Below are 23,820 nucleotides of genomic sequence, written 5' to 3'. Positions count from 1 at the left end.
GCTGAGACTGACTTACCAGTCATCCCACACACTGCTCCAGATAGCAATTTCCAATCGATAAGAACAGGCATGAGAGCTAATCTATCCGATGTTCCCAGTCCAGTCCTACCTTCCCGTATGGGAGATGAGACAGCAGGAGGCCATGGCGGTTAAGGGACCTGCCAAGGGTCCCGCCTCTAGTGGGTGATGATCCTGGCCCCAGAAAGTAAACCATCTAACTCCTCATGCAATGTTACTTACATCTCCCGCTCTGCCTTTCCGAGTTGCTCATACATCCTCAGGGATGTGAGAGAAGCTTCTTTTTTTTTTTTTTTTTAACATCTTTATTGGAGTAAAATTGCTTTACAATGGTGTGTTAGTTTCTGCTTTATAACAAAGTAAATCAGTTATACATATACATATGTTCCCATATCTCTTCCCTCTTGCGTCTCCCTCCCTCCCACCCTCCCTATCCCACCCCTCTAGGTGGTCACAAAGCACCGAGCTGATCTCCCTGTGCTATGCGGCTGCTTGAGGGAAGCTTCTTTGACCCCCCCTTTGCTGTCCTCCTCAAAGCTGCATGGGCAGGGCGGGGCGGGGGGGCAGTGCACTTAACAAATGACTGCTAAGCTAACTCCAACAAGCCCTTTCTGTGGCAGGTGAAGGATGAAGGGGAAAAAATAAAGTATCTTTTTCAAACACTTTGATTGAAGATATACAGGTTTACAAATATTCCTAGCCAAGTCTGCTTCTCATTGGCGTGAGCAGACAGAATTCTTACAGCCCACAGAACCTGACCTGTAACTTCAGCCACGGCAAAGTGAGTCACTTCAGCTGCTGAGGGAATGCAAGGTGACCGGCCCTCACCTCCACCATCTCCATCTCCGTCTCCCTTGACCGTGAGTAAAGCAGCAGCTATGCAGTTGGTGCCACCAGATCGGCGGCGGCCTGAGGCCATCTGTTTCTGTCTGGCAGGCAGGATCCCAGCATGCGCTGGTTCCAACTGGATTTTTGTGGGGAGGGAAGCAGAGAAGGCCCCAGCTGCTGTCACCAGACAAGGAGGCGCCTTCTCCTCACCTCCATCCCGGGCGCCCTCCGTGGACCTGAGTTCCCAGCTGTCCTGTGGCTACAGACTCTCCTAGCCTGACTCAGAATACTAAACGTGCCCTCCCTCCAAAGGGAGCATTAAAAACAATTTGGTGTGTGTTTATTCATAACTGTGATAGGGAACGGAGGGTGGGGTAGAAAATTAGACTTATTCTCTTTTGCAGGTGGTACCATCTGTTGCAAGATTTTTACTTCCCTCAATTCCACAACATGCCTGGCATCCTCAAAGTTTTTGAAACAAAATAATAATTGTAATGATAATAACCAAGCCTGTATCAGCATTGCCTGACCTTGCTTAGAGAACTGTAGGCAACTACGCCCCTTTCCTCAATGTTCAGCTCACCCAAAGCAACCTGGATTGCCAAAACTGTTCCCGTCCACTCATTCAACACATATTGATTGGAACTGACTATGTACGTTCTAGACACAGGTCTAGGCACTGGGGAGCAAGCAGGCAGGGGTCCTGCCTTCATGGAGCTTAGATTACATTTGGGGGATTTCAATGACCAAACAATATATTTAGATGACTAAACAATACAAAAGGGGAAACAATGTATTTCCAGAGAGTAGTAAGTGCGATGGGGACTTCAATGTGGAAGGTCGAAGAGTCCCTGTTGAGGGGGTCTCCCTGAGGAGATAACTTCTAAGGTGAGAATTGTGAATACACCACCACGTTTTGGTATTAAAGCATATTGTGCTGTTTTCTTGAGTCCTGAATTACTGCTATTTTTGTTGGTATGATACTGTGATTTCAGACGTTCATCAGCAACTTTGTCCTTCTTGACTCTTCCCGTCCAACTGTTCCCTCCTTCCCCTCCTGGATACCCTAATGACAAGCACTCCTGGCCCCTCTTTGCCACTCCGCTCTGGTAACCCCTCTGCCCCCACCCATCTCCCACTGGGGAGGGGGAGGAATTGGGTCCCCAGCAGGGCCACCTACCGGATTCGTAGGGACAGGGACAAAACCACCTGCAACAGACGAAGGCACAAGAACTGCCCGGAGGCTGTGGTTCTGAAGGCTCAAGTAGGGTGAGGGTGAGGGTGAGGGTGAGGGTGAGGGTGAGGGTGAGGGTGAGGGTGAGGGTGCGGAGCGTGATGGTAATCGTCCTCCCTGAAGAGACAGCAGCTTTACAGGGAGCCCAGGGGAGCGGGAACTGACACCAAGAGTAGGACCAGCAGTAGAGCCCAGAGGAAGGCTTCCTACCATGTGCCTACATTTTTGTATTTGAAATATATTAAATGTCACTGTTTAAAAAAGATTAACAATTGCAAACACTCTTAAAATATTATTCCTTGGTATGACGTAAAATAAACGCTGAAAAACCAATTCCATTATTTTGCTCCAATACTACTGCAGGAGAAGGGCCCTGCTGATCTTCTGAAAAATGAAAAGAGCCAGAGGAGAAGAATTTCAGTCAAAGGGACTGGCAGACTCAAAGAACCCGAGGCAGAAAAGAACTTGGCATCTTCTAGGAGCCCAAGAGAAGCAGATGTGTGTGAACAAAGTGAGGAAAGGAGGGATGGCATAAGACGAGGGGAAGAATTAGGTAGAGGCCAGGATCATGACCTCAGTGAAAACTCTCACACCAAGGTCTATAGAGAAGTGTACATGCGTGCGCGCACGCGTGCACACACACAGCAGAAGGAAAGTCAGGTGTATGTTGTTTCTTATGGGAAGAGTAGCTCCAACTTTTCCACCTCAGAAAAACAGCTGATTCCCATCCCCCTCTTCTTCTCATCATGATCCCCCCCGCCAGAAGAGCCTTCCCTTCAAACAGGTCCCTCGTGCTAGGGCAGAGGCAATCCATGCATCAGGTGGGTAGGCTGGAGGCACACACCCCTCCCCCAATTCTTCAAAGTTAAAAAAAATGAATAGCAATGTGAGCGAAATCTCCAAAGAACATGAAAATAGCCACAAAATTGTGAAATCTAACTCTGATTCTTCTGTGCCAGTTTAACAATTGTGCCATTTTTATCAAATTTAACTACTTCCTCTAAATAATCCCCGTTTCCCAGACATTTAGTCACACTGTATCTGTACCACTGATTGAGAGCCTAATACATGCTCGACGTTATGCTGCATGCTTTATATATGATAACACTTTAATTCCTCAGAATAAAGAAAGTAATATCAATCTCATTTTATGGGTGAAGAAACTGAAACTCAGAGATCTTAAGGTCACAAAACGGGTAAGTGAAAGAGTCCAAATCTGAACCTAGATCTCTTTGGTTCTAAAACCCATCTTCCTTCTGATACATCAAGAGCCCTACAAAAAATTCTGATTCTCTTAAGACTAAAGCCACAACCAGTTCTGCTGATTCCTCAAAGCCGAACTCCTTCACAACGGGTGTATTGTGAAGCCCTCCCTGAACACTCCAGCCAATAAGCCAGCCTTCCTTTGACCTTGAACAGCACTGCATAGTGACTACCATTCATCTGTTCCATCCTGTGAGCACCTCCTATGTACTGGGCATTGTTCCCCGTGTGATGATACAACAGGAGACAAGTTAAAGGCCCTGCCCTCAGGGAGCTTCCAGTACAGTGGGAGAGACAGGCCACAATCACAAGGAAAAGTCAAATACTGCCAGGCACCATGCAAGTTAGAACTCAATTCTATCCATTTTCTTGGGGTTCTTTTCCCCTCTGTGTCTAGAATAGGCTGCACAGCTATAAGTGCAAGGACTCGGGCTGTTCCTGATGCAGGGAGGAGTAGGAAATGCAGTTGGAGGGACAGAGCCAGCCCAGGAAGGGTCTTCATTGCTATGCTGAGGGGCTCAAGCAATGGGGAGTCACTGAAGGGATTTCACAAGTGAGGAGCATAATCAGACCTACATTTTTAGGAGGATCTCCTCTGAGGAAAGTGACCTGGAAAACAGGCCACAGGAAAGAAGACCAGTGTGCAGTACACTAGCTGAGTGACAGGGAGTGCCTGGAATCCACTGGGGGAATTTTTTCTTTCCATCTGACATTCTGACCTTCACACTGTCAGAGAAAGCCAAGATGCTGGATGGTGCTCACAAAACTCCCACATCTCAGGCCTGTGACAAGGTACCACACACACACACACAAATTCAGATATGGGCAAACCACCTAGAAGAGGCTTCTGTCCCTCAGCTGTCATGTTCCTTTGCCAAACAGTTCCCAGTGATGACACCTGGTGTTCTGAGCAGTGACAAAGCTATCAGTGGGACCTTTACCCAGTGCTGGACCAAGAAAAACAAACACTCTGGTACAGCCCAGCAAAGGAAGCTCTGGCAGCCTGCCCCATTGGTAGGGTTTCCTGACCTCTAAACAGATTTCCCCTCCTGTTACACAATCCTCTGGGGCCAAGAAAGGACTGGGAAATGGGCGGCAGAGTTCAGAAAGGCTGCGTGGCACAAAAGACAAACAAATCTGGGTTCAAATACTCCTTCAGTCATGGGTTCACTGTGTGACTTCAGGTAAAATACTGAACTTCTCTGAACTTTAATCTCATCAAATGCAAAACCGAGTAGTAATAACTGCTCTCCAGGGCTCTGGCAAAAATTAAAGGAGAAAACATAAATGATGAGTCAACTCGACTACAATACCAGGCACTCGATAAGTGTTAGTTATCTTTCTTTTTCCTGACTTTCCTTTCTGTATTCACCATTTATTTACCTTATGCTTATGGTAATAACTACTAGATGCAAAGCCTTGCTCAGAAACAGGTCATCTTAAATGAAAACAATTAAAAACAATAACACCAATGGAAAACTTGCCACATCCGTTGTAATAAAGCAGAACTATATGAAAATACAATCTCAATCAGCTCCTTGAGCAGCTGGAATCCCTCCAATCTATCAAAAAAAAAAAAAAAAAAAAACCCTGAATCTAGAAGATCCCCAACCGAATGATCATAAGAATCATGGGAAGCTAACAAAATTACAGATTTGAGCTTCTGTTTCCACTCAGATCTACTGTATCAGAATTCCCAGCAGGTTGCCCAACTATCTTTACTAAAAGGTTTTTTTAAAGAATTAAAAATCTCTGCAGGTGATTCTTGCCATCATGACTTACTTTCTGAGGCTAGTTTGGGGGTCAATAATCTAATCTCTCTGTCTGCTCAGACACGGACCAAATCAGACCAATCTCATAGCAAAACCTCAAAGCCAGGAACTCCTTCCAAGTCACAGACAGTGACAATGTAAGACTGGGGTCCCAACGTCTCCTTTGAAAATCCACACTAATGATAAGAAGTTAACTTTGACCCCAATCCTTCTCATCATGGCAAACAGTTTTACAAACCAGTTACAGTGACTGATGTGGGGGGAGGGTGGCCTAGTCAAGTTTTGTCCTCAGCCCAGTAAGACCACTTAGAGGTCAGGCAGGCACTGGCAGCCTGCCTCTTTCATCTGAGTCTCCAGAAAGTGCCTGGCCTCTGTATTGCCATGATAATATGTCCCAAGTATATTTGCAACTTGATACGAAACATGTGTCTTCTTGTCCCAGCCCCAGTGAAGGTCAGGAAAGGAAAGAAAAGCAAGAAAAGAAGATAGACAGGAAAACAGAAAAGACAGACAGGAAGGGAGGAGACAGAAAGACAGGCAGACAGGAAATAGGGAGGGAGGGAAGAAGGGAGGGAGGGAGAAAAAGACAGAGGGAAACAGCCACAACTAAAGGGGAAAATATCCCTCCATTGGGGTTTAGGGAGGTGGGAATAGAAGCAAAGGCAACCAAAAGAAGTTCCCTTAGGAACCCAAGACTTTCAGAGATTCCAAACTGTTAAGTTTTTAAAACTTTTTAGTATGTTAAATTATAAACATGTTCAAAATTAGAAAGCATAGTTAGTGAACTCTCATGTACCTATCACCCAGCTTCAGGTAATTTCAACTCATGGCCATCCTGTTTCATCAGTACCTCACTCCAGTTCGTTTTAAGAGGATTCCAGACCTTGTATTATTTTTCTGCAAATATTTAAGCATGCATCTATAAAATGTGAGATATCTTTTTAAAAGTAATTGCAATAGTATCATAATTTAAAATAATCCCTTAATATCACCAGATGTCCATTCTGTGTTCCTACTTCTCCTACTACTTTACTTTCTTCTTTTAACAGTTGTTTTTTGAGTGAAGGTTCAAATAAGAACCATATATCAGGAGTGGTCCATATGTTTCCTAAGTCTTTTTCATTATAGTTTCTCCTCCCTCTCTCTTTTTCCCCTCTCTGCACTTTTTTTTTGTTGTTGTTGAAGGAATTGGTTCATCTAACTAGCTAGCGTTTATTTATTCTTTGTCACAAAGAGATTTCCCTGTTCTAAGAAAAGACTTGAGAAGCTTCATTAAAAAAAAAAAAAAAGAAAGAAAGAAAAGAAAAAGTTAATGACTGCTGGACAAATCCCTCAAAAACAGCTTTGTTGAGCAGGTGTATGTAAAACAATCAGAAACATGCCCTAGAATAGCACTGTTGGCACAAGTACCCCAGAAAATACTCATGCCCAAAGCTCCTTGGTGGCCAGGAAGTTGGGAGCAAATTTGGGCCTCTTTGTGATCACTGGAGTCATCCATTTCTGTTGGTCTCATTAAAGAGCAAAAAGGACATTTAAAAATTCAGAAGACCTTTTCTGGACATCAGATATCTCCAAACTACAGTATTTTGAAAATTCCAGGGTAGACGAATCAGACATGTACAGAGTGCACTGCTCTTAATAGACACCAGTATACAAACACTTGGCAAAATACACTTGGGGAAGTCCCAAACCCTACAAGATTGAAAAATAATTTGACAAACTCAGTGAACACTGTATGCCCTGGACTCAGTCTGTCCCTTCTGTTCAAGGGTGTTGGACTCAGAGAATGGATGAGGTCCCCTCACTCCTCTCATCAGACCTCCGTAGAACATCAAAGACTGACATTCAGGGCGAGCCACAGCCTCTGCCCTTCGAGTGTTACTGGAGAGGCAGCAGACCTCTGCTTCCACAGGGGCCTGCACAGGTACACACCCACCCACCACCCACTCTCGGAAAGATGACTTCATGAACCAGGCCTGGTCAAAGGGGCAGTCTCTTTTCATGTCATCACCTCTGTCCACTCCACCCTTGGAACTACTCATAATTCCCACTGGACGTAGGTCTGGCCACTCAAAATCAGGTTCAGGAGACATTTTTCTGATGCTCACAGTATCTGAAGTCAGGACACCCAGAGAGAAAAATAGCTGTGCATGGACGGTATTCCTTCATTTTCATTCCTAGGGTGAGGTATAATTCTGCTTTGTGAAGAGCCCAAAGCTGTTTCTTATATTTTAATTTATATTTCATAATTTTAGGAATCAGTGATGATATAACTAGTGAACAAGCCAAGATGCTTTCTTGATGAGTATGGTCACATAATAAAGACTCTCAGAAATCACTACACATTATCCCATTCCAAATTAAACTTCAGAGGATTCTGTACTAATATGCTTACAAGTAGGAAAACCAACCTAGCAACAGCTTAGCAACATTTATTGTAGAGTTCTCCTCCCTCAATCTGCAAAATTGGCTTTGAAAATATGTTGTGTACTCACAGGGAAGGATTACTATGTTGAAAAAAAAAAAATCCATGGACACATAATTTGCATTTGCTATTTTTGAAGTCCACGTGGATTATTCATCTTTGCTGATGGCAGACACTCCCAGGCAAACCTCCATATTGTGCTCAACTCTGGACCCAACTTCATAAATGAGGAGTGCAGCAAGGCTTCCTTTTCCCCTCCAAGGGCCTTTCAGAACTGAGCCATGGCGAAGGAGCTCACTTCCCCATTTAGAAATAACTCTTCCAAGGCCACAATAAGCCTCCCCAGTCGACTCCCGTCTCACAGCTTTCCAAAGGCCACCAATGTTCTCAGAGTAATATTCAGCACCAATTCTCTGGCTTTCCAGGTGACTCTCCTGGGACATGAAAAGAGCATGTCCAAGTCCCACTCTCACACCTCATTTAAATCAACATTGCTTCTTGCCCAGCCCACAGTGAAGAAGTTAGTGGGGACAAGTTATCTGCTTGGTTGTCAATATCTGTACAGATGCAATTAGCATGATATTTAGCAGATCTTTATTTGTACCCAAGACACAAAAGCTTAACCTGTGTCACTGTCATGGGTATTCTGTAAACAGCCTGACATGATTAGGGAGACACGTATGTATACTCATTAACAGAATGACTTGGTTTATACTACTACTTTTGTTCAGGCTCTTCAACAGCTTCTTAATTGGTCTTCTCTGCCTCTAGCTTCCCTTGCTCCAATCTGCTTTTCACAATGGTGCCAGAGGATTGTCTAAAAAGCCAACATAACTGTATAATTTCCAACTTAAAAACCTCTGATGGTTTCTTGTCACTAAAAATATTTTAAAAAACAAACAAAAATGCCAGAACAAAACAAAACAACTTTGACATGCACTGAGGATACCTACAGTCTGGTTGTCTCTCTTCCTAGCCTTCTCTATATACCACTATCCCTAAAGCCTATTTTCTAAAGCCAAATATCTTACCATTCCCTTTATTGCAGCATGGTAGGCCTCTATAAACTTCCATACCTTTCTACATAATGTTACTCACAAACCATGGCCTTTGGGCCAGATCCAGCCCACAACCTGTTTTTGTAAACCAAATTTGATTAGAACACAGTCATGCCCATTCACTTACACATTGTCTCCGAATGCTTTTTCACGAAAAAGCTGAATAGTTGTGACAGATACCATGTAGAAGCAAAGGCAAGAATATTTAATATCTAGCTCTTTACAGAAAAAGGTTACCAATCCCTGGTCTAGAATTCTGGCCTCCCACTCACCCCCTGCCCCAGCTCCTCCCTTGGAAAAATTCTATTCATCTTCAGGAGATTTATACTAAATATGTATATCCCTATCTCTGAGGACCAGGACATCTTCCTCCTTCTGAAGAATGTTCTAATGTTTAAGCCATTTCCCTTAGCATAAGAAAATTCTGATCTTGTGTACAGTGGCCATGTCCCCACCTCCAACTGACCAGTCTTGATGGTCTAAGCCGGTGCTGTCCATTACACTGCAGTGATGGAGGTGCTCTACGCATGCACTGTACAATAATGCAGCCACTTTCCACACGTGGTGACTGAGCACCTGAAATGTGGTCAGTGAGACTGAGAAACTGAATTTTTATTTTATTTCATTTTAACTGATTTAAATTAAAACAGCCGCTATAACTCAACAATTAAAAAGACAACCCATTTGGAAACAAAGAGCAAGAGATCAGAATAGACATTTCTCCAAAGAAGGTACACAAATAGCTAGCAAGCACATGAAAAGATGCTCAACATCAGTAGTTGTTATGTAAATGCAAATCAAAACCACAATGAGATACCACTTCACATCTGCTAGGATGGGTAGAATCAACAAATGGAAAACAACAAGTGTTGGTGAGAATGTGGAGAAACTGATTCATTTCCATCAGGATCTATAAAATGCTGCAGCTGCTTTGGAGACAGTCTGGTATTTCTTCAAAGGGTTAAACACACAGTTACCATATAATCCAGTAATTGCACTCCTAGGAATATGCCCAAGAGAACTGAAAATACGTTCACACAAAAACCTGTATATGAATGTTCACAGCAGTATTTATAATAACAACTAAAAAGCAGAAACAACCTAAATGTCCATCAACAAATGAATGGGTAAACAAATGTGGTATATCCAAGTAGTTGACTATTAACAAGTCATAAAAAGGAACTGATTTTTAAAAAGTACTGATACATGTTACAACTTAACTGAACCTTGAAAAACTTACGCTAACTGAAAGACCCCAGACACCAAGTGCCACAGACTGTATAATTCCATTTATATGAAACGTCCAGAACAGACAAACCCATACGGACAGAAAGTAGATTAGTGTTGCCAGGGGCTGGGGGTAGGGGTAATGAGGAGTGACTACTAATGGATATTGGATTTCTTTTGGGGATGATGAAAATCTTCTAGAATTCGATAGTAGTGATGGCTGCATGATCTTGTGAATATATTAGAAACCACCAAAATGTACATTTAATATGATAAATACTATGGAATATGAATTATATTTCAGTAAAAAAAATTTTTAAATAGTCATAGCTGGCTATCAGATTAGATTATGTAGACCTAAGTGAACCATGACAATCTTATTCTCCCTTTCCCTGTCTCCCTTGTAGTTACAAGTGGCCATGCAACCTAATTACACCCAATGATACCTAAGCAGAAGTCCAGTGGGAGTGTAAAAGTTCTTACACTTCTCATTAAAAAAAAAGAAGAAGAAGAAGAAGAAGAGGAAGAAGAAAAAGAAAAAAGGAGATACAGCTTTCTCCATTTCTTCCCCATTCTTCTAGCATTAAAGGTAGATGTAACGTCTAGAGCTACAGCAATTATCTTGCAACCATGAGGTAATTAGCATGAAGGAAAAGTCTACAGAGCTAAAGACACACTGGCTTTGACATGGTCAAACCCCCTTTGGACTTTTATTTAGGAGTGCAGGAGTAGGAAATCAAGTCTACTTGTTTAAACCACTGTAAAATGGGTACATTGTTAAACGAGTTAATAATATACAATAAGGCACCCAAAAAAGTTCCTAGCACTTGTTAACTACTCCGTAAGTGTTAGGTATTATTATTGTCATTATAACTCAGTGTTTCTCAACCTTTTTTTCTCCATCAACCCCACTAAAGAGACTTTTTAGACATTCCTTTCCTTATCCCTGCCCCCATGAAATTTTAATACCTGTATATCTGTTTACATTGTTAGGTAGGGACGAGCTTTAGAAAGCCACAAACCACTGTAATATCTAAGATTCTTTCACCCTCCAGAAAACAATGTTTGCACTCTTGCAGATATATTCCTGATCCATGTTTCTTCCCCACTGCAACCCACTGATCTAAATAAAAGCTTCTTGGTATTGTCATGAAGCTGAATGCATTCCTAACTGATTCATCCTCCTCCACTGCGACCAATGGATTTAAATAAGAGCTGACATGATTGTATAGACCCCACCCCACTGGCCACAACAGATTCCCCTGGGACTAGATCCTTGACTAAAGCTGAGACCTTTATAACATACCACTCCCATGGGTATAGTTGATTCAATAAAGGGGGTGGACCTGACCCATATGAAAATAATCAAAATTCTTCCCGGGATTTTGGAATTTGCTGTTCTCCATTGTAGAAGCTATGGTATGTGAGGCTGAGGACTCCCTGTAGAGAGGTGGGGGAACCTGAGCAACAGGAATGGAGGCAGCATTTACAAATAAGAGACAAGGCTGGTGATATGGAGATGAATAAAACATAGCATGGACCTAAAGGAGGTCCCAGTCTAGTACAGGAAGTAATTGCAACTCAATGTGCTAAGTGCTGGGAATAGCCTTGGGCTATAGGTGCTCAGAGGAGAAGCACTGGGGTGGGGGTGGGGGGTGCCCAGCAGAGGCTTCCTGGGGATGGAACACTAGAACTGAGCCTATGGCCACATCACAAGAAATGACATACAACGGTCTGTCCACAGTCAAGCCAGCTCTGCTGTGGCTGCTAATTCACACACCTCAGCAAGGCAGAGAGCACAATACCAGCCAACAATCATAATCTGAAGGGCAGTACCAACATATTTATTAATAGCCCTTATGGATGTCTTTCTTTTCCTGACAGTAGGGAATCTGAAATACAGAAAAATACAATGAACAAAGAAAGCAACAATAAGCTCAAAACACAGTTGTATCTGTTTTACATAGAAAAACAACTTCACCAAGATACACTGCTCACATTTTACTATAGCTTCTTCCAGCCTTTTCCAAGTCCCAGTCAACAGCACTGAAATATTTTCTCTTTTGAGGCTCTCCCAAACCTTTTGGTGTAGCATTAATCTCACTCCCATTATATGATGAGGAAACACGGGCTTGGGGAACTCTGAAGAGCTGAGACTCGCTCAGTTAGCAGGTGGAGCAGATATAATTCTGGGCCAGACTCTCTGACTCCAAAGCACAGCCTCCATCACCACCCGACTCTTCCACAAATATCTGACCACAAGAAGCAAGCAATCAGAAGGAATGCCCCCATGTCCTAGACATCTTCCATCTGCCTCTCCAGATTCACTCTCCTTCTCCTTCTCCTTCTCCACCCTGCTTTCTGACCCAGGATGCTGACGGTGTGGATCACACCAAAAGGCTCTCTGCCCTCTGGCCTGGGTTTGGCCAATGCAGGGGACACGGAGGGGTATCAGCAGGCAAGAGGGAAGTGTGGCCTGGCTGTGGCTCCCTACCAAAGATCACACTGCTGGGCCTCTCCGTGCACAAGCTCTCCAGGACCTGGTAACACAGCCGCCCCTTGCCCTTGGCACCAGCTCCACTTCTGGTAGCCCAGGGGTCTTGCACACTATCCCTTGTGGTTACCCTACACTTGCCCACTCTTCTCAAACTACCCCACTGGAGTGTGCCACCTGCTTCTTGCAGGGACTCTGGCCGATACACTGACAAAACAGTATGGACACACATGTTCCAGTGGGGACTGGATGAATACCAGTGGAACCTTCTCCCACCTTCTCACTCTTCTCATAATGGCAGTTTCCAAAGAGGGAAAACAAAGAACAGCTATGATTATGTGAAGATGGAGGTTAAGTGTACTCACCACCTCATTCCTCATAATCCTGCCTGATCTATATACCCTGAATGGACATAAGATGTTTCCAGGTAAGCGGAGCCTGGATGAAGCACTATTTGAGGTGAAGATCTGGGACTTTAAAAAAGCTTTTGTCCAAGACTGAGTGGTATGCCAGGTCACTATTAATCAACCTTTCCTTCCCCCCAACCCCGTCCTCTTCCTGGCCCTTCAAAAGCTGAATCTCCTGCACCAACGGAAGAGATCAATTTTAGCATAAGGAAGGTTAAGAGCTGTCAATTCCAAGTTCCATTTTCCCTTAACTAGTAAAAACAAGTGTCAAAATAGTCATGTTAGAAGAAAAATTCAAACACGCTTTGATAGAGTTACCTTCATAATTTCCCATTTTCCGATGAATTTCTGTAAGGGATACAAACTAAAGCCGGGGTCCCCAACCCCTGGGCCACAGATCACTATCGGTCCATGGCCTGTTAGGAACCAGGCCGCACAGCAGGAGGGGAGCGGCGGGCGAGTGAGCAAAGCTTCATCTGTATTTACAGCCGCTCCCCATCGCTCACATTGCCGCCTGAGCTCTGCCTCCTGCCAGCATTATGGTGAGCTGTATAATTATTTCATTATATATTACAATGCAATAATAATAGAAATAAGGTGCACAATAAACTTAATGTGCTTGAATCGTCCCGAAACCATCCCCCACCCTCCGGTCCGTGGAATAACTGTCTTCCACAAAAGCAGTTGCTGGTGCCAGTAAGGCTGGGGACCGCTGTACTAAAGGATCAACGAATTTCTAGAGGGAGAAAAACATCAGGAAAGTGACCTGGGACCACACTTAAACTGACCTTGGCCTCATGACTTTATCTCAAAACTCTAAAGTATAAATCTTTTGCAAAAATTGCACCAGACTATAAATGGAAACCTTTCTATATTTTTTCCCCAAATAGGCTAAGTTTGCTAGATCCCAATAAAATTACAAATATCAGTTTGTTCTTAAAGATGAAAAAAGAGAAGTGCTTGTTTCTGCTGTTTAATCAATAGGCATGAACGATGGCATTGATAACATAGCACTTTCAGTTACCTTTCAAGGCTGGCTTCTTCTTTATTTGCTAAATAAATCCTGCTCAGCTTTTTCTCTCTACTTGTTCATCCTCCTTTTCTCTCCTCAAACAAACGCAATCAAATAATCAGTCGCTTAGGCCCACTGACTTTACGTCCCAGATACACTGACTGTATCCCTTTCACTCTGTCACTAAGGAGCTCATGACCTCTTGATGTCTCAGCTGGACAGAGCAGGGCTTCTCGATCTTGTCACTGCTGACATCTGGGGATGGATAATTCTCTGTTGTGGAGGATGTCTTGTTAGTGTAGGATGTTTAGTGGCACCTCTAGCCTCTACTCCCAAGATGCCAACACCATACCCGCTCGTTATGTCTCCAGACTTTGCCAAGTGTCCCCTGAGAAGCAAAATCACCCAGACTGAGAACCACGGAATTAGAGAATAGCCTCCTATCAGGTCCACCTCCATCTACTCTTCACCCTTTGGAATTTATCCACCTTACAAGGGACAACCATGTCATTCCTCCCATTTACCCTAGGTTGAAAGCCAAACTCCTTAGCAAAAAATACAAAAAAGACCCTTGACTAGGCCCCCGCAGGCTTCTCTGGCCTTAGCCATCCCTTTAGTACCCTACCAGCTGTGTGCTTCAGGTGGATGGGAATTATGCCAATATCCCACAGAGTTTTCACATCTCCAGGCATTTCTACTCACGGCCACTCCTTCCTTCCATCCACACTAAAACTGTCCTTTTTCTCACTTCCCACCTAGAGAAATTCCCAATCTCCCTCTACAGTAGGGGCTGCAAACCCAAGTGCATTCAAGGTCAGGATGTTAACATAAATGAGTAAAGCTGAGGGGACCGCAGAGCGCTCACCTACACTTAAAGGCAGCCCCTGCCTCTCAGCTCCCTCAGCTCTAGGACACTGTTCCATACAAAGAATGAATGGCCCAGTGTTGCCAAATCTGAGAAGCCGGAGGTCTGGATTTTTATATTCAGTACCTGAATTACTTTTTTAAATAAATAAACAAACACGGAGTAGCTGAAACAAGACACGTCTACAGGCAGAACCTGTTGACTACCACTTGCTATTTATACTCTAAGGACCTCTAAGCATTTACCACTGCACCCTGAGAGTGTTTACATTCCTGTTTCCTCTATAAGCATGGCAATATCTTAAGGTCAGGTCCCTGTGTCTTTCATCGGTTCTTTCATTTATTTATTCATTTGTTTTAATTCACATATCATTTTTCTTCTTTCTTCCATCTACTCGCCCATTCATCCATCCCACTCACCAATAAATAGAATTACGTGCCTGTAAGCACTTTGTTAAGAAGGCAAAAGTAGAAAGACACGGTCCCTGCCCTCAAAGTGTTCCTAGTCCAGTGAGAAGAGACACAGGCAAACAATTATAACACACACACTCATATTACAAAGGAATAATGTACTCAAAGCACGGCACACGGACAACAGAAAAAGCACTTAAATCTCCCTGGGGGAGTCAAGTTGGCTTCAGATAAGATCTGAACAAAGGGTGAAATCTGCCAGCTTGATAACTGAGAGAGAGAGAGAGAGAGCTCTCCAGGCCATGGGAACAATCTTCGCAGTGGTGTGGAGGTAGGAGAGAGATGGCACATTTGAGGAAACACAATAATGCAGTTCTGGTTTAAAACAGGGAGTAAAAAGGGGCGAAATTTCACAGCATGTCATTCTTAATCATGCAGGATTTAGTGCAGTTCTTGGCACCTAGAAAATACTCAAAAAGTGTTTGTTTAATTCATTCATGCATTCAAAATTGGGCAGGAAGAAATGCTAACCAAGCACGGCTTAACAATAATTAAGCCGTTCCTTCAACGGGACAGCTATGCTAGGGGAATACATTATAGGAGCTGACTGAAGAACTGTTACCTGAGCTAATATAATAATTACTCAATTAGTACAATAATAATAGTAATAAGTGACATTTACTGAGTGCTTATTATAGGCCAGTACTTGACTAAGGGTTTCACAGACATTATCTAATTCAGTGGACATAAGGATCCTATGCAGTATTATTATTCCCATTTTACAGACTAAAAAATAGACTCAGAGAAAGGAGGTGGGGCTCAAACCCAGGAATGTCTGAATCCAAAGTTCAAGCTCTCAGTCACCACAGTTACATTGTTTTGGTGGAAAAATCCCCGAGGGTTTCTTGCAAAGGCTTTTGGTTGTGTCTGAACTCAGAGCATCAGAGTACCAAGGAACAAGCTTGCTCTCTTGTGGGTGACTAAAATTTGTCCAAAATAAAATCTACCCTCTAAAGTAAGCAGAGAACTGACCACCAACTGGGTATTGCCACATGGTCATAATGCAGTTGCCAGCAGCTCTCCATTAAAACAAAACAAAATAAAACTCTCTAGAAAATGCCAAGGAAAGGGGAGGCAGGCAGAATCGCCTTCCAGAGCCAGCCCAGGCCAGGCCTGTCTGTTGGGGACAGCTGGGAGAAGGCTGCCAGAAGGTGCAGATGACCTACAGAGAACCCACCCAAAAACGGGACTCAGAGACAGCAGGCAACAGGCTCCTGGTCACAGGGGGTCAATTTTGTTTACTTTCAGACACCTGGACTCCCTTATATATCATATGTGTAAATGACATTAAAGCGTCTTCAGTGTGAACACTGAACTTTCACAATTTGCACTGAACTTCTCTGTGATTCAGTTGATTTCATGCATGAAGAAAATGTATCTAAAACAAGGAGCTAAAAATCTGCAAGGGAAAGATGTGTTTTCAAATACCCCCTGAGTACTTATCAAGCACCATTTTATATCAAGATGATATTGTAACCAAAAATATATAAATTTATCAACTTACTAGAAGAGGTCTACTATAAGCAAATCTAGGCAATTCCACTTCTTACACACTTTCCATTTATTTATTTATTTATTTTCCACAGAATTGTTCTTTTTTTTTCCAACTTATTGAGGAATAATTGACAAATATAATTGTGTATATATTGAAGTATACAAAATGATTATTTGACATACATATACACTGTGGAATGAGTACCAAGATCACACACTTGTTACTTACATCTCCTATAATATAGATGAGCAATTCATTATATTGTACTGATGAAGAATACACATTCTTCAATTAACATTGCCTGGGTTCAAACTGCTACTCTGCCACTTGCTACTGTGTGATTTGGACAAATTACAAGTTTTCTCCAAGTCTCAGTTTTCATCATCTGTAAAATGGGTATAATAATGGAGCCTTAGCTATATTGCTTCCAAAGCTACCTGAATGACCGAATTAAGGTTGTAGAAGAAGGGAAAAGAAGGCACATTGAAAAATATTTAGAAAGTAACACAAACAAGACATGGAGATGGACTTCTGAATATGATGTTGGTCAGAAAGGCAGGTGTCAAGACTGAAGCCAGGTTTCAGCCTGGACCTCTGAGAAAAGATGGCAAGTCATTAGGATGAAGCAGGCAGGAAAGGGGCAGGTTGGTGGGGAATGTGAACCTGGGACCTTCTGGTAGGAGACAACTGCGGAAAGCTATGTAGTTATGTCCAATACACACTACTATATATATAATAGATAACTAGCAAGGACCTTCTGTACAGCACAGGGAACTCTACTCAATATTCTGTAATAACCTATATGGGAAGAGAATCTGAAAAGGAATGGATATATATATCTCTCTCTCTCTCTCTATATATATATATATCTCCATATATATATATATATATATCTCCATATATATATATATATATCTCCACATATATATAACTGATTCACTTTGCTATACACCTGAAACTAACACAACTTTGTAAATCAACTGTACTCCAATAAAAATTTTCAAAAAAAGCTATGTAGCTATGTCCAGTGGCTACTTATATTTTGAAGAAAAGTGCTGGAAATACAGATTTGGAAGTCACTGGCTTAGAAATTAAATCAAGAAAACCAAGCCATGTACACTGAGTTACCCCAGAAAGAATATTTCGGCAGAAGTTGCAAACCAGTGGCCCATGGACCACATCTGGAACACAGACTTGTTTTGTTTGGCCCCCACAGAGTTCTAAAAACAGTTTCAGCCAACGTATAAAACTCCTAAGATTGCAAATTTTTTTTTTTAAATCTGGATTTCTGGTTTGCCTTGAAAGACCAAAAGGCTTTGCAATACAGGGCCAGCATCCCCTCTCTTGAGATCATTTCAGGAAGCCCCCTTGAGACCAGGCTCCTGCTACACATTTCACCATGGCTGTCCCCACTCACATGGTGTCAGTATGTGCAGTTGTCTCAGCCTGCACCTCTTATCTGCTACCTCCAGGGATCCTACAGGAAGGCTAGTTTGTGTCTTCTGCTGTACAACCCCTGGCAGAATAAAAAGAGCAAAGAACAAAGGTCAGGAGCCTCTGAAAACTAACGTAAAGAGACTCTCGAAGAGGAACCTGTGAATGAGACCCGGACAGAAGTGTCAGAAAGGTGTAAGCACGTGTGTTATCATCAAGTTCAAGGGAAGAGAAGGGTCAGGGATTTATCCTTGACTAGTCTTTGCCTGAAACCTCCCCTCCCCCATACAAGTAAGTCTTTTCAGCACCAACTTCAAACTAGATCCTCAACCTAAACACTTTCCATCATCTTTATGACTGGTCGAAAGCGCAGTCATTTCTCACTTGGATTATTGCAATTGCCTCTTGCCTGTTTCTACTCTTATCTCCCAACAATCCGTTCTCCACACAGCACATAGAAAGAGCCCATTAAAATGTAAATCACATCATGTCACTGGTTTGTCAAAACTATGCAGTGGCCTCCCCGTACTTCTGGAAAAATTCCAAACTCCGAAGCACACCCTATAAGGTCCTACAAGGAGTGGTCCTTTTCCACCTCTGTTGGCCAGAACTCCAACAACTAGCTCCTTGCTCACTGTGTCACACTGGCCTCCTTGCTGTGCTCTTCAAATAGGTCAAGTGTACATCCCGGCTTGGGAGTCCTTGCCTTTCCTCCTCTTTCTGGAGCTCACTTTTTCTCCTTAGTCCCTCTCAGCTCAAGGTCACCTTCTTAGAGAATACTCACTAACCTTCTCCAAGCCATTCCTTGTTTGACCACCCTTCTACCATCTCCCTGTTGCATTTTCTTCCAAGCACTTGTCATTGAGGTGAATTATTTGTATTTGGTTACTTGGTTATTTCTGTCTCTCCACTATAATAGGCTGCATGTGACCAAGGTCTTTATCTACCTGTTTATAATGCCTCACACAGAGAAGGTCTCAAGAAGTAAGTTTTAAATGAATGAATGAATTGGAATAAATGCATGAACATATGATATTATGGAAGTTAAGGGATTATAGAGAATGAGTATTAAACACAGAAAGCAGAGCCTGAGCAAGAGGTTTAAGTACCGACACTACAACAGGAAGTGCAATCTCAGGGAGCAGGAGGGAAGGGTAAACAAAGGGAGTGAAACACATAAGGAGGAGAGGCAAGATGAATTTGCATTAGCAAGCTAGCCCCTCTAAAAGAGGCTGATTCTCCATCCCATAGTACTATCCCCCAACCTCCACACTCCAATCCCCCAAGCCATATAAACTGTCTCAGAATATCCACGATGGGGAGAGACAGAGCATCAGTTCCCCTACACATCCAGGTTGTGTACGTGTGGGTACAGAGGGAGATTCAGAGGTGGCATCAACAGGGAAGCCCCATGGTTCCGGATGGACAGGTGAGGCACTGTCAGTTTATACCTGTGGGATGTCTTTCAGAGCCCACGCACACCTGGGTGCTGCATCGGCAGCTGAAACAAGAAACAATGCAACTTTTCTTTACCATCCTCCTGGGAGGACCTGATATGGGCCTAAGAGGTGCCTGATACACAGTAACATAAGAACCAAGAATACCCACTGCCTGTAACAACAGCAGCATCAGTGCACTGGGGAGAGTAGAAATCATATTATAGTGGATGAAGGAGCGACTGGGAGGAAAGGAAGCAGCACAGCAAGAGTCGACTTCTCTTAAGAGCTCCTTGGAGAATCGCTGATTCCAGGGCTGGGCAAGGAAAGTACTAAGTGACAGCCTACAGTGCCCGAAAGTAAACGCGTGCTCAACCAAAGATGAGGACAAGTCTAAAGGACACAGAAGCCAAAATGAAGGGCTTCCCAATGGTTAAGTCGATGACTATTTGGGCAATAAAATAATGATAATAATGGATTATAACCAATAGAATAAAATAAGAACTCAAAAGTACATACTGATATTAATAAATAATTGAAAGAATAAATAAATGGGAGACAAAGGGAGAGCCACCTAAGGAGAGTTCCAGTTAATAAGTACAGAAGGAATAATAAACATAGAAAAACACCTGGCAAAATCACAGGAATAATTGTCTCAAGCAAGAATTAATAATAGATGCCAAAATTAGTGGGCAAAGTATGATAGGAAACATGATAGAAACATGATATTTACACAGTCTCAGAGTTATCTCCCCACAAGGTAATGTTAATTACCAAGGGGTAAGTAGTAACTTTACAGTGGAAAACTTGGAAGACACAACCTTAGCCAAGTGGCATCACAAGTTAACCTCACCAGTGATGGGACCAATTGATATCGTGTGCCTCCTGATACGGTGCACTGTGAAGAGCACATAATTTCTATGGTTTTCCTGCCAAAAACGCAAAACCTGAATGTAATCCTGAGGAAACATCACATAAATTGCGGGACATGACACAAAACAACTGGCTGGATGCTTCGAAAATGTCATGGTCATAAAAGACAAGACTGAGGAACTGTCCCAAATTAAAGGAGACAAAGAAGATCTGACAACTATATGCATCGTGATCCTGGATTAGGTTCTGGTCCAGAAAAAGAGACATCAGTGGGACAACAGGCAAAACTAGAATAAATTCTATACATCAGATAACAGTATTGTATGAATGTTAATTACCTGATTTTGACAATCGTGCAATGACTATGAAAGATGTTGGTGGGAGAGAGAGGAGGAAAATGTGACGGGGAGAGATACAAAGAAGCTTCTAATAGTACCTGAAAATAGTGTCATTTTTCAGTAGGTAATAGGTACATGGATGTCCATTATAATATTCTTTATACCTTACATATGCATTATATAATTCTGCATGTATAAACATGCCATAATACTTTTTTAAATAGGGAAGAATTTTAAGTACAATGAAAGCATAACAAATGTCATTGCGTTCTTTTAGGTTCTGTTGCCTAAGGCTCAGAGCCTGAGCCCTGTTCTCTCTTGGTTAAAAAAAAAAAGGATGAAGTATTAGGAAGTTATAAAAGGCATCCTTACACTTAAGACTTTCTCCTTGATGTAATCCAGTGGTTTATATGACAGCTGAAAAGGGGTGTGTCGTGTCACTTCTTAACTCTGTGAATCAGTGTTCTTTAACCCCTATCCTTCCACTATTATAAGTCATCTTATGAATCCCTTGAGGTCCCCACACGTGCTCCCAGGGATGTGTGTCCCATATGCTGAGTGGAGGGAGAATAGTGTTGGTGTAAGAAATAGTTTTGGTGTAGGTTCAAATCCCTACTCCTCCACTTAATTAGTAGTGTGAGGTGGGACAGGGAAGTGACTCCATTTCCCTGAGTATTTACAAATCTGTAAATGAGAGAACACTCTGAAATTGTTATAAGGTTGACCTGGAAGAATAAAAGATAAATAAAGACCAAGTAACTGTGCCTGGTACATACACACAGATACTCACGTCTGAGCAATATTCATCATTATTGTTGCTACCTTTGTTTTTAAGGAAACTGAGACTGAGAAATCAAGCCTACCTCTGCCTTGAATCTCTAGAAATAAAACGAGATTGCAAAAGAGCATGACACACAACACCTCTGCACTCATGGCCACACATCTACCACTTCTAATCTGAGTGGCTTTACTCCAATATTGGGACGTTGTCCTAATGTGGGGAGCTGCTGTAGTGGGCATGGCAAAGGTTACGCAGTCACACCTAGTCTCCAGGGAGTCACCTCCTTGTCCCATGTGATCTTGGGCAAATGACCTAACCCTCAAAGCTTCAGGGATTTCCTGTCTCAAATGGGGAGACCACCACCCTCTCATAGGATTCTGATTAGAATGTACCCTGCATGGATGTATATCGCATAAAACAGTGCCTGACGCATCATAGATACTGCACAGATCTTAGTCCCTCCCTTTGGCAGGAATATTAAAAGAAAGTAAGTTCCAAAGAGGGGCCGTGGAAACCAAGGAGGAAAAAGTACTGGGGGAAAGAGAAAGACGATCCACAAACTGGGCAATCCAGACCCATTGTAATCCTGGTTAGACCCTAAATTTCCTGTACCTTGAAGAGCTTCAGTTTCCTCCACTGTAAAAGAGAAACACTACGGTCTCCTTCGCAGGCTTGTGAGGGTTCACGGAGGTATGGCAGTATGTTCCGTGGGGCCAGGCACCCGCTGGGAGATGAATGCACACGAGCTGGGGCTAAAGGAAGTTGCGTGGAGACTCCTCCATCCTCTTAACGCCTCTTGCTCCCTTTTTCGAGAGCCTGAACCATCGCTGAGAGTTCAAGGCTCAGGGTCTGGAAGCAGTTATCCCTTCAATCCTTCTCTGCCTAAACCATCCATAGCCCTGGCTCCTGGCTCCTCACAGAGGAAAAAACAGTCTCCCCAAGGCCAAGTGAAGCATCATGGTACTTTCTAAAACCCACACTCCTACTCGCAGGCCACACCACAACTTCTGCCCGTGTTTTTTTGAATTCTAAAACCTTTATTTAATTTCCTAAGCAACCCAGAAAAAAAAAAAAAAAAGACCTAACTCTACGTCTGTGTTAGATTTTAGACACTTCCTAAAGGATGGATTTAAATGTCATACTCTTGACTTTGGAGGAAAATCTGAGGATAAAAGAGGGATTAGGAATTGTGGGATGGGGGAGGATGGAGATTTGAAGACAAAATCAGGTTAAGGTTACAAGGATAAAGTTAAAGAAGAAAACAAAAGCCCGGTTAAGGCTGCCGCGGTTAAAGTTACAAATAAAGTCAAACACTTCATAGATCTCTAGTTCTCGAACCCGAGAGAGCTCTGGGGCAGCTCTCATGTGAGCTTGAACAACAGGTTAATTTTCAAGCAGGAATCAAAGGGGTTGGGCCCCAGGACAAATAGATTGAAAGCCCAAGCATAAGCCCGGTTTCAGGGAGTTAAAAGGAATGCAGACTGCCCCAAAACACACAAGTCGTTTGTTTTTTCTGCCACCTTTCCAACGGTCATGTCTGGAGTGAGGATAAACAGTTCTGGGGGAAAAAAATGATGTGAAGTACAGACTTTAAGAAAATAAAACACTAGAAGAACGTTTCTTAAAGAGTTATATGTGTGCCTGCATATACATACATATATATGTAGAGAGAGTGAGAGAGAGAGAGAGAAAGAATGAGAGAGAGAGAGAGAGAGAGAAAGAATAAATATTGATATATACAAATATATGCATGCACATGCGGATGCCAAACTTACCCAAACTTCTGTATGTTTCCAGGTGTGAATAACAAAGGCTGAAACCAGCCTTTAAGCTGCAGTAAGTTATTATTTTTTTTTTTAGCAAAACCAAAATTTTTTTTACAACGGCATTCCATAAATAGTGAAGGGTGTCTGAGCAACATTTCAGGTTTATTTAATAAGATTAAACTGCATGCTTTTGGTTATTATTAATAGCATATTTTATTCTAGGCTGCTTAAAAATGTATTTGGAAAGTCCCAGATAGAGGAGCTAAGAAAATGAGAAGAGAGAGCTTCCTTTTATGGCAGCCCCACTGGGTGCGAGGAATGGTGCTAAGTGCTGTTCACGTGCTGTCCCATTTTACCTGCCCAACTGACTTAAACTGTAAATATCAAAGGCCCAAACCCATGGGCTTGCAGAGCCCATTCTGCTTGCCCCAGAATCTGAGGCTTTTTCCATCATCACTCCACATTTCCTTCCAATGAAATACTGAAAGGTCGAAGCAATCTTTCCCAGTATTGCTACGAGGACAGAGAAAAGTCCCATATTCCTGGGACAGGAAAAGACCAAAGGGATAGGAAAGTAAGGTAGAAGGCAGCTTTTCTGTGATCTCCGCTTTAGCAGAAACGAGA

General features: G+C 42.7%; 1 protein-coding gene across 1 annotated transcript in view; it reads right to left on the bottom strand.

Annotated features, from left to right (window-relative positions):
* Window positions 1–11,554: 11,554 nt before the first annotated feature.
* Window positions 11,555–23,820, bottom strand: part of LOC132432423 (FGGY carbohydrate kinase domain-containing protein-like) — a 107,243-nt gene continuing 94,977 nt past the window's right edge. The window contains exon 6 of the mRNA XM_060022822.1: window positions 11,555–11,717. Coding sequence (XP_059878805.1) covers window positions 11,570–11,717 — 148 coding nt within the window. The 3' untranslated portion in view covers window positions 11,555–11,569. The remainder of the gene's footprint in view (window positions 11,718–23,820) is intronic.

This window comes from Delphinus delphis, chromosome 1, assembly GCF_949987515.2.
Source record: "Delphinus delphis chromosome 1, mDelDel1.2, whole genome shotgun sequence".
Taxonomy (NCBI): domain Eukaryota; kingdom Metazoa; phylum Chordata; class Mammalia; order Artiodactyla; family Delphinidae; genus Delphinus; species Delphinus delphis.
The sequence above is the reverse complement of the archived record's forward strand: the minus strand, read 5'-3'. Positions and strand labels throughout refer to the sequence as shown.